Source organism: Podarcis cretensis (assembly GCF_951804945.1).
Source record: "Podarcis cretensis genome assembly, chromosome: 8".
Lineage (NCBI taxonomy): Eukaryota > Metazoa > Chordata > Lepidosauria > Squamata > Lacertidae > Podarcis > Podarcis cretensis.
This window is the reverse complement of record NC_137177.1, coordinates 81283929-81300453: the sequence shown is the minus strand read 5'-3', so window position 1 is coordinate 81300453 and position 16525 is coordinate 81283929. Positions and strand designations below refer to the sequence as shown.

The 16525-nt window shown below is 49.3% G+C and overlaps 3 protein-coding genes and 1 long non-coding RNA gene across 5 annotated transcripts in view; 1 reads left to right on the top strand and 3 right to left on the bottom strand.

Annotated features, from left to right (window-relative positions):
• KIAA2013 overlaps positions 1 to 871 on the bottom strand; it is an 8268-nt gene extending 7397 nt beyond the window's left edge. The window contains exon 1 of the mRNA XM_079986991.1: positions 1 to 871. Within this exon, the coding sequence (XP_079843117.1) occupies positions 1 to 833 (833 nt within the window). The 5' untranslated portion in view covers positions 834 to 871.
• LDLRAD2 (low density lipoprotein receptor class A domain containing 2) overlaps positions 1 to 16525 on the bottom strand; it is a 790445-nt gene that overhangs the window by 614443 nt on the left and 159477 nt on the right. The gene's annotated exons all lie outside the window — the stretch shown is intronic.
• PLOD1 (procollagen-lysine,2-oxoglutarate 5-dioxygenase 1) overlaps positions 2024 to 16525 on the top strand; it is a 41452-nt gene continuing 26950 nt past the window's right edge. The window contains exons 1-6 of the mRNA XM_079986936.1: positions 2024 to 2178; positions 7379 to 7470; positions 8812 to 8948; positions 9769 to 9932; positions 13314 to 13426; positions 13955 to 14018. Of these exons, the coding sequence (XP_079843062.1) occupies positions 2097 to 2178; positions 7379 to 7470; positions 8812 to 8948; positions 9769 to 9932; positions 13314 to 13426; positions 13955 to 14018 (652 nt within the window). The 5' untranslated portion in view covers positions 2024 to 2096. The remainder of the gene's footprint in view (positions 2179 to 7378; positions 7471 to 8811; positions 8949 to 9768; positions 9933 to 13313; positions 13427 to 13954; positions 14019 to 16525) is intronic.
• Positions 4467 to 7407, bottom strand: LOC307222282. The gene is made up of 2 exons (XR_013841717.1): positions 7303 to 7407; positions 4467 to 4611 (listed from the first exon to the last, which is right to left on the bottom strand). It is a non-coding gene; the product is annotated as an uncharacterized lncRNA (long non-coding RNA).

The following is a 16525-nucleotide window of genomic DNA, read 5'->3' as shown; positions in this document are numbered from 1 at the left end:
TTGGGCGCCACCTGCACCCGGTTGACCAGCTTCTTGGCCGCCACCACCACCAGGACCACCTTGTCGCCCACGGGCTGCAGCACCCGCCCAGAGGAGAGGAAGAACTGCCGGTCTCCCGACTTCTCCATGCTGGTGATGAACTTCCCGCCGCCGTTTCCCCCGGAGGCGGCCGAGGCCGGGCCGGTCACCTCAAAGGCCACCAAGCGGTCAGTGGGGTTGGCGATGGATACTCGCTGCAGGTAGAGGTGGGGGCGCCCGCGGTGGGCTAGCAGCTCCTCCCGGATGGTGACGCAGCCCCCACCGGCCGCCTCGGAGGCTGCCGGCCCGGTCTGGACACACCGGGCCCAACGGACAGCGCCTTCCTTCAGCATGGCCACGGCAGCCCCCACTTCGGCGACAGCGTTAGCCGGTGGCCGGAGCTGCGCCAAGGCGGCGTATTCGGTGGCGTGGGCCAAAGTGGGCGCTGGGCCTTTCCCTGCCGAGGCTGCCACCCAGAGCCGGTTGGCTGTGGCGTCCAGCAGCAGGTAGCCGTTGCCCACCAGGGCAGGTGGGGAGCTGGCATCGTCGCTGCCCGCCGGGTGCCCGGGGGCCTGGGGCAGCAGCCTGGCTTCCCCTTGCTGCGCCCAGGCCTGCCAGGCCCGCGTCTCGGCCTGCAGGCAGAGCCCCGCCGCGCCCCCGGGCGGCTGCCGGGAACTCCAGGGCAGGAGTCGAGGCCAGGCCCCTCCGAGGTACCAGTAGGCCACCAGCAGGAAGCCCAGCAGGGCCAGCAGGCGCCTCGCCCAGCTGCTCGACAGCAGGCCCGGCAGCCCCTTCAGCCGCTGCTGCATCCACATGGAGGACGGCGAGGGGGCAGAGCAGTCAGGTGCAAGGAGACAGCGGGACGCCGCTCGCCGCCAGCCCGCCCGCTACCTCATGGCCCCCGGGCGGCGCGGCTACGCGAGGCCCCGGCTCCGAGGCCTAGTCAGTCGCGCTCGCCCCACCAGCAGCGCGCGGCCTCGGCTCGCTCGCCCGCCCGCCCGCCCGCCTGCCCGCTCGGCGGCGGCGGCTCTCTCGGAACGAAGGACGCAAGGGCGGAGCGGGGGTTGGGCGGCTTCTTCCCGGCCGCGGAGCGAGGCGCTGGCTTCGCCTCAGCAGGACGGGCTCTCTCGTGAACGGCGAGGCGGGGCGGGGGCGGCTGAGTGACGGCCCAGCGGGAAGGGCAAGCCCCGGCCGTCAGGCGGATCCCGCGGCTGGCGCAGCTCCTCCTGCTGCTGCCGCCGCCGCCGCCGCCCGCAGGATTTTTTAATTTTTATTTTAAAGGAAGACTATGGTCAACGTGCCTCTGGGCATCTGCAGAGTGCCCGTTTCCACAGCAGGAGCATTTTTCAGACAGGGAGTCTTTTCCCAGCCCTTCCTGAAGATGCTGCTGGGGATTGAACCCGGGACCTTCTAGGTGCAAAGCGCAGAATCATGGAATTGTAGAGCTGGACGGGATCCATCCCATCCCCAGGGTCATCTAGTCCGACCCCGTGCAATGCAGGAATCTTTTGCCCAACGTGGGCTGCCTTGAGATGAAGAAGCTGCCTTATACAGAGTCAGACCCTAGCTCTGCATTGTCGACAATGACAGGCAGCTGCTTTCTTGGTTTTCAGCCAGGGGACAGTCCCAAGTCCTGCCTGGAAGATGCTGAGGACTGAATCTGGGGCTTTTCTACATGCGGGCCGGGAGCTCTGCCATTTTCTTGCTCCACCGAGCTCAGTATTGTCGACACTGACTGGCAGCGGCGGCGGCGGCGGCTTTCCGCAGCTCTTCCTGGAGATGCTGCCGGAGCGGGATCTTCTGCGTGCAAAGCAGGAGCTCTGCCCCTGAGCTGCATCCCTGCCCGGGATCTCGGTGATCCAGGGGGGCAGAAACGAAAGTGGGGTGGGCAGGATACGGTGGGGCTGAGCTAAAGAAAGAGAGGAGGAGCTCCCCTCCGGAGGGGCGTTATTTATTGCGTGGCACAGCAGCCCCGGGACGGCTGGGAGGGACTTGGGCAGTTGCATCCCAGATGCCTTTCCTTCTCCCCCGCGAAAAGTGAGAGTCACTTTCGCCCCCGAAGCAGCACCGTTCCCACGATGCCCCTCCGGTCCCAGATGCTGCTGGTCCTGCTCTTCTTCGCCGCCCAGGGCACCCACGGAGGAGCCAAGCGACAGGACGGTAAGTCTCCGAGCTGGAAAACCCAGGCAGCGCCCCACATCCTGGGGGAGCTGGCTTGGCACCCCTTTTCTCCCCTCAGCATGGAGACAAACCGAGATTTAGTTGGCTGTGCCTGTCATTGGCTCTACCGGCTGGGCTCCCTGCCTTGTGCCTCACCCTCACCAGGCCTGAGGGGCACTGGATTGCCCACCAATATTTGGCCACTGAGAGTGCAGGATGCTGAATTTACGATTTTGCACAAAAGTTCAGGCCTTTTTACTCCATGCTGGTTAATGTGGAATAGAGAACCGCCGTACGCTTTTGAGGGGAGGTGGGGTGTAAACTCTGGCCGAAATCTGTGGTGATCCTACTCCCAAGAGAACTTGTTTAGGGTTGGGTTGGGCAAGAATTTGGTGAAGATCAAATAAAGCGTTTTCCCCATTTAGACCTTGGGTATTTGCAGTCCGATTTGGGGTACGCCTCTGAATACAAGTTGCTGGGAATTACAAGTGTGGGGAATGCTTTTGTGCTTGGGTCCTGTTGGGAGTTTCCTTCCGGGGGTGGGGGGGTCAGGAAGCCAGACTAGATGTGCCTTTGGCCTGATCCAGCTTCAAGACTCCTCTTATGTTTAACCAAGATCATACAAGGGAGTTAGAAAGATGCATCTCTCTCACACACAGAAACCCTTGCAAGATTCGTCCCCGCACTGATTTTTAATGTGTGTTGCTGGTCCCTGAAAGTACAAAATGGACTTGGGCGTGAGTGTGGGGGACAGGACAAAGTGCTTGGGGTATGAGTTTGAGATTTATTTTGTAGAAAACACTGCATGAGGACTTGCTCAATGTTCCATATTAGCTAACACAGCTTATGAAGCTGTCATATAAGAATGGGACCCAAAAAAATAAAAATCCACCGTTCTGATTCTTAAATGCAAAGGGGAGGGAACCCCACCAGCCAACCCTACGTGGACACCGCTTCAGGAGGAATGAGGAGCTGCCAGGAATTATGGTTGTAAAAATATTTTAGATTTTCTGCTGGCGAAATGTTTCCAGCTCTGTCGCGGCCACGCATCAGAAAGCAAAAAGGTGGTTAAATTGCAATTCATTTATGCTGCAGGGAAGATTTTCTTCCTGGCTGGTCACCTGGGGTAATGATCTGTTCATACATGTCTGATTCGGGGAGGCAGGAGAGGAGAAGCACTTAGCCAGAGGGCAGGGCAAAGCCCAGGAAATGCCTCTGCTCCCCTGTTATGTTGCATCGTACCCAAAGCCAAATTATTTTGACACCTAAGGCTGAGAGTTAGATAATGGTGAACAAGTGGACAAAATTTTCTGCCTAACGGTAAGGCTGGGACACCCATCCCTGCCCCATCAGAAATCATGCTCCGCACGTATGCCTTGGAAAGGTTTCGTGGGAGGGACAGTTAGGGGAGAGCAGCGTGGCAGAGCCCAACTTTGGCAAATGGTAGGGCTTTTTTTCCTTTTCTTTCAAAGTGACCTCCCTCCAGAGAGTGCAAATGCCAGGCAAGCATCAGGTGTCAGTCTCCTACAGTGCAGAAGAGGGAGGAATTCAGGAATGTGCTTTTCCTAATTCCATGGCAGTCTGCACAGTGAGACCATTTTTCTCCGAAATATGATAGCTGCTTCTGTCCGGTCTGTCAGGGAGCTGGCTGATTATTGCGGGCTGCCTTTTGCCTTGAGGCTCAGAGTTGCGTTGAACGGAGAGTAAAATGGATTGGCCTGAAAATGCATTTTGGCTCGACTTTTTCGAGCAAAGTCGCTATAATACAGGAACACAGGAAACTGCCTTATATCGAGTCAGACTGCGGGGCCCATCTAGCTCAGTATGTTTCCCAAATTTGGGTCTCCAGCTGTTTTTGGACTACAGTTTCCAACATTCCTGACCACTGGTCCTGCTAGCTAGGGATGATGGGAGTTGTAGTCCAACAACAGCTGGAGACCCAAGTTTAGGAAACACTGGTCTGAACTAACTGCCAGTGTTTCAGGCAATGGATATTCTCATCTGCACCTGGAGGTGCTGACGATTGAACCTAGGACGTTTTGCAGGCAAGGCAGGGGCTCTGCCACTGAGCTGCGGTTGGCACTCTTTAAGGCATAGGAAGCTTTCTCATACTGAGTCAGGCTATTGGTATGTCTAGCTCAGTATTCTCCACACAAGCGTTTCTCAAAGCTGGAGCTCCAGCTGTTGTTGGACTACAACTCCCAATATACCTGGCTAGCAGGACCAGCAGTCAAGGATGATGGGAGTCGTAGTCCAAGAACACCTGGCCCAAGCTGACTCTACACTGATTGGTTGCAGCCTTCCGGGGGTTTTTATTTAAGAGATTCTGGATACCAGTTGCTGGAAACTGCAGGTGGGGAGGGTACTCTTGTGCTCAGATCCTGATTGCAGGTTTCCAACAGGCATCCGATCAGCCACTGTGATAACAAGATGCTGGAATAATAATAATAATAATAATAATAATAATAATAATAATAATAATTTATTTATATCCCGCCCTCCCCAGCCAAAGCCAGGCTCAGAGCAACCAACAACAATAAAAGTAACACAGTTTACATAAAATCACAATCAATTAATTGAAATGCATTCTAAAATCAATTCATTCTAAAATCAATTCAAAATCAAATTAATGGCAACCATTGGGCTAGAGTTCTGTGAGGATTACCGAAGGAGGGGGTCAGACTGTGCCCTGGCCAAAGGCCTGGTGGAACAGCTCTGTCTTGCAGGCCCTGCAGAAAGATGTCAAGTCCCGCAGGGCCCTAGTCTCTTGTGACAGAGCGTTCCACCAGATCGGGGCCACGGCCAAAAAGGCCCTGGCTCTGGTTGAGGCCAGCCTAACCTCCTTGTGGCCCAGGATCTCCAGGATGTTTTTATTTGAAGACCGTAAGGTCCTTCGTGGGACATACCAGGAATAGATGGGCCATTGGCCTGATCCAGCAGGCTGTTCTTAGGGTTGTTGCAGACTGGAGTCTTTCTCAGCCTGGAGATGCTGGAGATTGAACCCGGGACCTTCTGCATGCAAAGCAGGTGCTCTGCCACTGAGCTACGGTCCTTTCCAATAAAAAAAATCATAATATATTTACTGCCTTCTCTCTCTTCCCCAGGAGATCAAATTCTGCATGGCCAGTGTGTTGGAGAATGCATTCAGGCAACGTCAGCAGATTTTAGAATGTTAGATATGCATGCGCATCTCCCAAAGCACAATGCAATAGCCTGTTCCTTACATATCCGGTGTCACTGATCCTCCTGATTGACACACCAGATGTTGTTTGCTGCTACATCTGGGTGCATTTCCTGGACCTGCAGGAAGCATTAACTGGGCACTTGGGAGCAATAGCGTTCCTGGCTGGAGCATGTTTCTGCATGGAACGCTGGAAAGGGCATTTGGGAACGTGGAAGAAATCCGACAGCGGGGCTTAAACACCTTTCTAGGGTCTTTACAGCTGTACACTTTCCTGGATCCTTTCCCCACAGCTGCCTCTCAGCTTTGCCTTTGCAGCATTTTGTTGGGAAAGTGATTTTGTGCAAGACTCTCATTTCAGAGGGTCTCTTTTTGTACCCACCCACACTGGTGGTTGGCGCCCATTGAAACTGATGGGGCAGAAGGTGGGGAGCCCAGCAGTAGGGGGTGCCAGAGCAACACTGAGACAAAGGAGAAAGACGCTGGCAGGCAGGGCCACCTCCTGGGCTGGCAGGTGGGTGGAGTAAGTTTGACAGTGGTGTGGCAGTGCCCCATGTGCCCTCATGGGCCATCCTCCAGTGTCCATCCGCAACCCACAAATATTTGCTTCTGTAAGAACATAAGAAGAGCTGCAGTGGCCCATCTAGTCCAGCATCCTGTCAACACAGTGGCCAGGCAGGTGTCTGTTGGAAGCCCCCAAGCAGGATTTGAGCACATGGGCATCCTGAAGTTTCCAGCAACTGTGGAGGCAGAGCTATAGGCATCTTGGTCAGTAGCCACTGATAGTCCTCTCCATCAGTAGCTGTCTTCTCCGCTTAATAACCCATGGAACCAAATGGAGATTGCAGAATTTTTGATACTTTCCCCTCCTCCCACCTTCCCTTCTAAGTAGGCATGAAAGGGGATATGGGGAGAGGAGAGTTGCATTATATTTAGTCTGGATGACATCTGGAAGGCAGAACGTGATTGCCAGGGGCTGTAAGAGCAGGCCGCAGGAGTCAAAACACAACAGTAGCCTGCTCAGATGCAGGGCCAAAGTCACTGGTCTGTTACGCTTGCATAATGGTCAGAAAAGGAGCCCTTGAACGGGAGATTTGCCCATGTGAAATCAAAGGTAAACTTTCGTTCCCCTCCCCTTTAATCCAAGTTGACAAGCAGGCTGTCTCAGATGTGCAGATAAGCTTTCCGCTCCTTGATGCTTTGAGCGCTTCCTGTTTGGTTTGGTTCCTCTTCTCTAGCCTTCTTTGAAAGGCTTTGGTACAGCAGGCTTTGTTTCTGAAAGGTCCCATCCCCCTCCCCCCTGAAAAAATATTCGCAACTAACTCTTCTTTTCAACTGCCCAAACAGTAGCAGGGGAGCTTTTCAATGGAAGAGAGCCAAGAATTGCACTGGCTCTCAGTTTCAGGGACTGCCTGAACCCTTATATCCTGGCATGATCATTGAGATCATCTGGAGTGTCACTGGTCATTCCCTGACTTGGTGAGGCTCATTTGACATCAACAAGGAACCAAGCCTTTAGTGTCATTGACTGCCACTAGAGATTCTGTCTCAGCTCTTAATAGCCTACTGAATTCTTTAATTTCTGGTAAGGTAAAAGGTAAAGGGACCCCTGACCATTAGGTCCAGTCGTGGCCGACTCTGGGGTTGCGGCGCTCATCTCGCTTTATTGGCCAAGGGAGCCGGCGTACAGCTTCCGGGTCATGTGGCCAGCATGACTAAGCCGGTTCTGGCGAACCAAAGCAGCGCATGGAAACACCGTTTACCTTCCCTCCGAAGCGGTACCTATTTATTTACTTGCACTTTGACGTGCTTTTGAACTGCTAGGTTGGCAGGAGTAGGGACCGAGCAATGGGAGCTCACCCCGTTGAGGTGATTCGAACCGCCGACCTTCTGATCGGCAAGTCCTAGGCTCTGTGGTTTAGGGCTCTTCTTTATATTCTTACCTTTGATTGAGTAAAAGTAGGACCTTCTTGACTGGGAGATGACTACCTAAATTTTCCTTCTTCCTCCTCCATCCAGATAATTTATTGGTTCTTACTGTTGCCACCAAGGAGACGGAAGGATTCAAACGGTTCAGAAGATCAGCCCAGTTCTTCAACTACAATGTCAAGGTGATGCCAGGAGATTTTGAGTTACGTGGAAATAATGACACAAGAAGTGGGACAGGAAGTCAGACCCATTGGTCCATATAGCTCCATGTTTTGGGTTTTTTTTAAAAAAAAATATTGGTTTTCCAAATTTCTTCCAAACATAAACAAAAATGAAAAAACATTACTATATAAAAAACAAACAAGCATACAAACGTTTATCCTGTTATAATCATATTTTTGTTACCATTGTCAGATGACTTCCTCGATGGATTCGAATCCCTCGAATCCATATATCTCATTGTAGCAGTTTTCCAATACTAATTTCCAATCAATTTACCGTAGTCATCTAGCTCCATGTTGTCTACACGGACTGGCAGCAGCTCTCTGGGGTTTCAGGCAGGGGGCATTTCTAGCTAAGGTTACCAGATGCCCCCGTTTCCCGGGGACAGTCCCCGGATTTACAAATCAGTCCCCATACAAAATCCATTGAAGTTGAAAAGTGTCACCGGATTCATTGAATAAAATCTGGTAACCTTATTCCTAGCCCTAGCTAAAGATGCTGTGGGTTCAACCTGGAACCTTCTGCTTTCAAAGCAGATGCTCTATCACTAGGTTGTGGCATTTGCCTTAAGGAAAGACCTCCATGCAGCTTTCATCTCACATTCAAAGCCCAACTCATTTCACATTACACAATATGCCTTGTCAGCATACTGTGTTAATGTTCTGTGCATGATGTGTGATTTAAAGACACAGTTCCAAATGTTTTGGTTTAAAGATCCATAGAAAATTTGACAGCTGTCTTCCTGCCCAGCAGTATGGGAATGAAATTGCTACCTTTGGACTCCCAGTACGTTTCTGAGCACAATTCAAAGTGTTGGTGCTGACCTTTAAAGCCCTAAACGGCCTCGGTCCAGTATACCTGAAGGAGCGTCTCCACCCCCATCGTTCAGCCCGGACACTGAGGTCCAGCTCCGAGGGCCTTCTGGCGGTTCCCTCATTGCGAGAAGTGAGGTTACAGGGAACCAGACAGAGGGCCTTCTCGGTAGTGGCACCCGCCCTGTGGAACGCCCTCCCTTCAAATGTGAAGGAAATAAGCAGCTATCCTATCTTTAAAAGACATCTGAAGGGAAGTTTTTAATATTTAACACTGTACTGTTTTTTACACTTGATTGGGAGCCGCCCAGAGTGGCTGGGGAAACTCAGCCAGATGGGCGGGGTATAAATAATAAATTATTATTATTATTATTATTATTATTATTATTATTATTATTATTATTATTTAAAATGCACAGGTGCTAACCCGTTGAAGCAGAGAACTTGGGCAAAGAAAGGCTTCATTGCAAATCTGCTTTCACCCTCTAGGTCCTAGGATTAGGAGAGGAGTGGCATGGAGGAGAGAATAAAAGGACGACAGGAGGTGGTCAGAAGATCCGTCTCTTAAAGTCCGCTTTGGAAGAATATGCAGAGAAGGAGGATTTGGTCATCCTCTTCACAGAGAGGTAAGGAGACCATAAGCAGTGTGCTCTATGCAGATCAGGTGGTAAGAAAGGCAGGCAGGTGGAGGCTGGCTAAGGGCAGACAGGTTGGTGGGGGCAGCATCCCATTCTCCAGAACGCAGGTGTAGGAGAACCTTTTACGTTTCCGAGCACAATTCAAAGTGTTGGTGCTGACCTTTAAAGCCCTAAACAGCCTCGGACCAGTATACCTGAAGGAGCGTCTCCACCCCCCATCGTTCTACCCGGACACTGAGGTCCAGCGCCGAGGGCCTTCTGGCGGTTCCCTCGCTGCAAGAAGCCAAGTTACAGAGAACCAGGCAGAGGGCCTTCTTGGCAGTGGCACCCGCCCTGTGGAACGCCCTCCCACCAGATGTCAAAGAGAAAAATAACTACCAAACTTTTAGCAGACATCTGAAGGCAGCCCTGTTTAGGAAAGCTTTTACTGTTTAATAGGTTATTGAATTTTAGTGTTTTGCTGGAAGCCGCCCAGAGTGGCTGGGGAAACCCAGCCAGATGGGCGGGGTATAAATAATAAATTATTATTATTATTATTATTATTATTATTATTATTATTATTATTATTATTATTATTATTCATGCTCCAGATGTTGCTACGCTACAACTCCCATCATCCCTGGCCACTGGCCGTGTTTGCAGAGGCTGGTGGGAGTTGTAGCTCAGCAAAATCCAGAGGGACCCACCTCATAACTAAGCCTCCCTTGTCATGGACCAGTAAGGAAAAATAACTTTTATACCTTTCCCAGCAGAAGCACCTCTTTGAATTCTTCTTCCTGCTCTTTCCTCCCTGTTTCCTCCCCTGCAGCTATGACGTCATATTTGCTTCAGGCCCAGCAGAACTCCTGAAGAAATTCAGGCAAGCTAAGGCCAAAGTCGTCTTCTCATCGGAGACCCTAATTTACCCCGACCGGAGGCTGGAAGCAAAGTACCCCCAGGTCCAGGAAGGGAAGCGATTCCTCGGATCCGGAGGTAAGAGGGACTGGAGCAGTGGCGTGGAGCATTGGAGGAGTAACCAGGAATGAGAGAGCAGGTGGAATGGTTGAAATTTAAAGACTATTTAGTTAAATATGTTAAGATAATTTAATTGGAAAAAACTTGCAAACACCAGATTAGCTTAGGATTTAAATATGGGATGTTAGAGACTAATATGTTTAAAGTTAAAATGAAAAGAAAGAAAGATGTTAAGTCATTAAGTTAATTTTATGAGAAAACTGGTTTGGGAAAACTGTTACAATGATATACACTGAAATTCAGCCAGGGGAATTAGAGGAAGTCACTTAACAATGTTGCTAAGATTGGATTAAATACAGTTATAATTTATGTTCGTTTGTTTGTTGAAAATTTTTGGAAATTCAATAAAAAAAATTGGGGGGAAAAGGAATGAGAGAGCAGGAATTGGGTTCAAGTTTCAAAACACAAGAACACAAGAAGAAAAAAATCCCAAGCATGAGCACTTTCTCCCTTCCTGTGTTTTCCAGCAACTGGTAATCAGAAGCTTTGCTGCCTCCAGCCATGTAGGCAGAGCACAGCCATTGTAGCTATAATAATAATAAAAATAAACAATTTTATTTATACCCTGCCCTCCCTGGCCAGAGCCGGGCTCAGGGCGGCTAACACCAATAAAATCACAGTAAAAACATAAGGGGGGGGGGAACCAATTTAAAATACAGGTTAAAATGCAGTTTAAAATGCAGCCTCATTTTAAAAGTAGCCGATAGATCAAGACCATAAGGGGAGGGCAACATAAGGGTCAGACTGTGTCCAAACCAAAGGCCAGGCGGAACAGCTCTGTCTTGCAGGCCCTGCGGAAAGATGTCAAGTCCCGCAGGGCCCTGGTCTCTTGTGACAGAGCGTTCCACCAAGTCGGGGCCAGTACTGAAAAGGCCCTGGCCCTAGTTAAGACCAATCTAATCACCTTGCGACCTGGGACCTCCAAAATATTGTCATTCGTGGACCTTAAGGTCCTCCACAGGGCATACTAGGAGAAGCAGTCCCGTAGGTACATTGGTCCCAGGCCGCATAGGGCTTTAAAGGTCAAAACCAGCACCTTAAACCTGACCCTGTACTCCACCGGGAGCCAGTGCAGTTGGTAAAGCACTGGATGAATGTGATCCCGTGGCAAGGACCCCGTAAGGAGCCTCACCGAGGCATCCTGCACCTGCTAGTAGCCATCAGTGGCTGTTTTGTATTTGTCTAATCTTCTTTTCAAGCCATCCAAGTTGGTGGGCCTTATTGGCTCCTGCGGGAGTCAGTACCACAGTTTGGGTACTGGTGAGTCACCATGTGAGCCAATGGGTTTTGAGAGTTTGCTTCATAATAATTCAGTTCCATTCAATACATGTTATTGTTTATAGGCTACGGCAATCACAATACAGCATAAGCACAAATCACACAGCTACAGAACAAAAGACATTGCATGCACCAGAACAGGACAGATCTACAGTGTCCAAAATTTAGGAACGTTCCTTCTAGTGCTTCGTAATAATGAGATCTGGGAGCTTATGCCTTTCTGGGTGCACAATGAAAGTCTGCAAAGGATACCGTCTTCTCCCTGAACTAAATAATCATTACTGCAAAATGGCTGAAGGGATATACATTTCCTTCAACCAACTAATACAGAAATAGAACATTTCCAGTTAACACAGAACGCCTTGTCTAAGCAGAACCAAAAGCGAGGTAAGTTCGGACTGTGCTTCTACCCTGAGAAAGATGTAGGCTTTTTTTTTTTTAAAAAAAAGCAACGATTCTTAATTACTTTAGGTAGTAGTCCCTTTTCTGACTTCTTAAAAAAACAAAACACTTTTGCTTAATGATGAAGAGTTCTGCATAGCACTGAGGTCTCCATGGAACTGGCTCCTACAGGAGGCAGTGATGTCTAGCCACCTAGTAAAGGTAAAGGGACCCCTGACCATTAGGTCCAGTCGTGGCCGACTCTGGGGTTGTGGCGCCCATCTCGCTTTATTGGCCGAGGGAGCCGACGTACAGCTTCCGGGTCATGTGGCCAGCATGACTAAGCCGCTTCTGGCGAACCAGAGCAGCGCACGGAAACGCCGTTTACCTTCCTGCCGGAGTGGTACCTATTTATCTACTTGCACTTTGACGTGTTTTCAAACTGCTAGGTTGGCAGGAGCAAGCAATGGGAGCTCACCCCGTTGCAGGGATTCGAACCGCCGACCTTCTGATCGGCAAGTCCTAGGCTCTGTGGTTTAACCCACAGCGCCACCCGTGTCCCAATGTCTAGCAACCTAGATGGCTTTAAAAGAGGATTGGACAAATTCATGGATGAGTAGAGAACTCTTGATGGCTACTAACCACAATGGCTATGCTCTGCCTGCACAATCAGAGGCAGCAATGCTTCCGAACACCATGAGAAATCACAGGGGAGAGGGCTCTTGTGCTCAGGTCCTCCTAGAGGGCTTTCCAGAGGCATCTAGTTGGCCACTGTGAGAACCAGAGGCTGGCCTAGATGGGCCATTGGCCTGATTCAGCTGAAGGCACTTCTTATGTTCTTATGCACACTTCTCTTGCAGATCAATATGAACTTACTGTATTTTTCGCTCCATAAGACTCACTTTTTTCCTCCTAAAAAGTAAGGGGAAATGTTAGTGCATCTTATGGAGCAAATGGCACTGAGCAGAGAGGGAGAGCTGCACAGCACCCCTTCAGTGAAGCGGGAGGAGGAACAGAGCCCCTTCTGTTCCTCCTCCCGCTTCGCTGAAGGGGTGCTGCGCAGCTCTCCCTCTCTGCGCAGCGCCTCTCCTTCTGTTTCTCCTCCCACTTGACTGAAGGGGCGCCGCACAGCTCTCGCTCTCTGCGCAGCGCCCCTTCAGCGAAGCACCTCTCTTGGCTTCTACCTTAGCCACGTGCAGCCTCTTCGGGCAGGGGGAGCCTTCATCCCGCTGCCCGGAAGAGGCTGCGTGCGGCTGTCCCAGAAGCCAGGACAGCAAGAGGCATCGCTGTGCAGCGATCCCGCTTCCTGTCCTGGCTTCTGCCTTAGTCCCTTCCGAGCAGGGGGAGCCTTCATCCCGGTGCCCTGAAGAGGCTTGGCGTGGCTGTCCCAGAAGCCAGGAAAGCTAGAGGCTATCCCAGAAGCCAGATCCCTCTTCCTGTTCTGGCTTCTGGGATTCAGAATATTTTTTTTCTTGTTTTCCTCCTCCAAAAACTAGGTGTGCCTTATGGTCTGGTGTGTCTTATGGAGCGAAAAATACGGTATTTCTTATTCTTTAGAAACCAGAGTTGTTGACACTTGCATTTAGGTATTTAATGTGGCCTGGAATGTTTCTTGACCTTGAAGGCAAAAAAGGGAAAGTTAATTCTCTCTCCGTCTCTCTCTCTCTCTATTCCTGACAGGGTTCATAGGCTACGCTTCACACCTCTACAAGCTTGTAGCAGATTGGGAGGGTCTTGACAGTGATAGCGACCAGCTGTTTTATACGAAAGTCTTCTTGGATCCAGAAAAACGGGTAAATTCAGGGTGCAGAGAAGCTGTGTGCATATGTGCCAGGCGCGCTTTTAAAAATGTAGTTACTTTCTCCCCTTTTTAATAAAAATGAATATTTTATTTACAATCAATCTAATACACATAAAACATAAAACAAGCTATTGGGTGCTCAAACAACCCCTAAATTATCTATATGTAATGAAATAAAGCTACTTGTTTGGGAACCTGTGGCCCGTCAGCCAACCTTGGCCACCAGGATGCTCATCATTTGACCCATAAGGATGTCAGGTGTGGGGTAGATAAGGCTTCTAAAGAACAATAGGGAGCTGAAAGTTGTTCCTTTGCTGGAGCTCTTTGCAAATTTAAAAACCCACCACGCACCAGCGGACAGTATTGAAATGACCTGGTGGCCCACGATTTGTACCTGTCTGGTGTGAACAGACATTTTGCTCTACCTTTAGAGAGAAGAACCAGGCTTCACGGCCTTTCAAAACCCCTTTTCCAGCTCTTACGATAAGGTGATTTCTATTTTATTTTGTCTCCCCCATAGGCGAATATCAATATCACTTTGGATCACAGGTGTCGGATATTTCAAAACCTGAATGGAGCCCTAGGTGAGCATCTGGGAAAGGAGATGGAGAAGTGTCTTGCAAGATTTTATTAAATGATTTTATTTGATAATTTTTAAAAATGCTTGCTGTCCTGGGCGCCTTCAGAAGGAAGGACGCGATATAAATGGTAATAATTGAATGGACCCTTTGAAATGAGTGGGCACTACTTACTTAGTTCCATTATTTTCAGTGGGGCTGCTGTAAGTACCGTATTTTTTGCTCTATAAGACTCACTTTTTCCCTCCTAAAAAGTAAGGGGAAATGTGTGTGCGTCTTATGGAGCGAATGCAGGCTGCACAGCTATCCCAGAAGCCAGAACAGCAAGAGGGATTGCTGCTTTCACTGCGCAGCGATCCCTCTTGCTGTTCTGGCTTCTGAGATTCAGAATATTTTTTTTCTTGTTTTCCTCCTCCGAAAACTAGGTGCGTCTTGTGGTCTGGTGCGTCTTATAGAGCGAAAAATACGGTAGTTGGTTTCAACCTCTTGAGTCGTCTTGCAAAGCTGCAGTCAGGCACTGTGGAAGTTTCTTAATCCATATCCTTCTGGCTGCTCTGATCTCTGCATGCCTTGAACAAAAGCAGGCAGTTTGGTTTTGACTGAGCTTTTGATGCAAGTAGCAGCAAAAAAACTTTGCCTAAGGCTATGGCAGGAACCAAAACTAGATCGTAGGGGGTGTAGGTGATTGTTACTCTCTCAAAACATTGTGTTTTATTTTGTTTCTTTTTTTAAAAGAAGTCAACAACCGATACGCAATTAATGACTTATTTCTTCATGTTGTTTTGATGTTTTTGTCATAATCAGCAAGTGAGGAAATAACCATGTCATTAGCGACGCTAAATTTGTAGCATGCAGAAATAATTATGTAAATCATAGAATTGTAGAGTTGGAAGGGACCTCAAGGGACATCTAGTCCTGGAATCACAGCTAAGTTATATTAAATAACAGACGGTGAGAAGGGGTGATGCAGCGCTCGGTGGGAACTGAACCGCAGCAGGACGGGAATGGTGCTGATTGTGATCTCACAACTATAGGCGTATACCGGCACCGTATTTTTTGCTCCATAAGATGCACCTGACCATAAGACGCACCTGGTTTGTAGAGGAGGAAAACAAGAAAAAAAATATTCTGAACGAAACAGTGGATGTATGATTTTTGTGGTTCATGCTGTGGCCACAGACATGTGATCTGATGGTGAATTTGGGGTGACCCAATGCAAAAATCCTGAGGATCCATGCTTTGTAGCCACGTTTTTGCACCATTATGGCCCCACACAACAGTGAGTGCATGATTTTTTTTGGTGCAGGCTGTAGCCATGGACATGCTATATGATCTGATGGTGAATTTGGGGTGACCCAATGCAAATATCCTGAGGACGGATGGGCTTTTACCTCCACCCTCCCAGGCAGCCTCCGCTAGCGTCCCTTATCTCTCTTCTGATCCCAGCGATCAGCTGTTTCCTTTCAACACTCCCTTCCCTCTTGTTTGCCTTAGTGTCTTTTCCTTAGCTGGAGCAGTTTTTTGCTCCTCCTTTTCTTCTAATTTCTCTCATTGCTTTAGTCTTCCTGTTTCCCCACTTTGCAAGTTTGCTGTCTTTACCTCCCCTCTCCCAGGCAGCCTCCTTTATCTCTAGCGTCCCTTTTCTCTCTCCCCGATTGGCAAACGATCAGCGGCTTTGTTTCAACACCCCCTTCCCTCTTTCCAAAAAAAAAAAAAAAGGCATGATCTGCTTTTCGCCCCCGGGCAATTCAACTCTAGGGACCACGCATTCGCTTCATAAGACACACAGACATTTCCCCTTACTTTTAGGGAAGAAAAAAGTGTGTCTTATGGAGCGAAAAATACGGTAATTACTTTGTACAAACAAGCACACAGAGGCAACACCGATCACAGTCATAGTTCATAGCATCATGGACAGGGAACCTGCAGCCCTCCAGATATTGTTAAACCGAGTAGCCGCCAGCTGACTCGAGGGATCTCTTCCTAGGCCTCTTCTATCTATCTGGACCAGCTTTCCCCAATCTGGTGTTGTGGCTCAGTGATAGAGCATCTGCCTTGCATACAGGGGGTCCCAGGTTCAATCCCCAGTATCTCCAGCTGCTTAGATGGCCATCTATCCTGTTTGATCTAGTTGAGATTTCTCCATGGCAGGGGGTTGGGACTAGACAATCCTTGAGGTTCCCTTTGAGCTCCACAATTCTATGAAACTGGAGATCCTCCGCCAGTCGGTATACTGAGCTGAATGGACCAATGGGTCTGACTCAATATAAAGGCAGCTTCCTATTCTCCAGACTTTTTGAACTACAATTCCCATCAGCCCCAGCTGATAAAAAGCATCTTTCTAGGTTCCTATCCATGGGTTGCACCTTTAATTGATTGACTGAAGCTTGACTGAATATGGCAATGCATATACCGTACTTTTCCGTGTATAAGACTAGGTTTTCCCCTTTAAAATCATGCTTAAAAGTGGGGGTCGTCTTATACATGGATAGGGTGGATGTTTGATTGGTTGC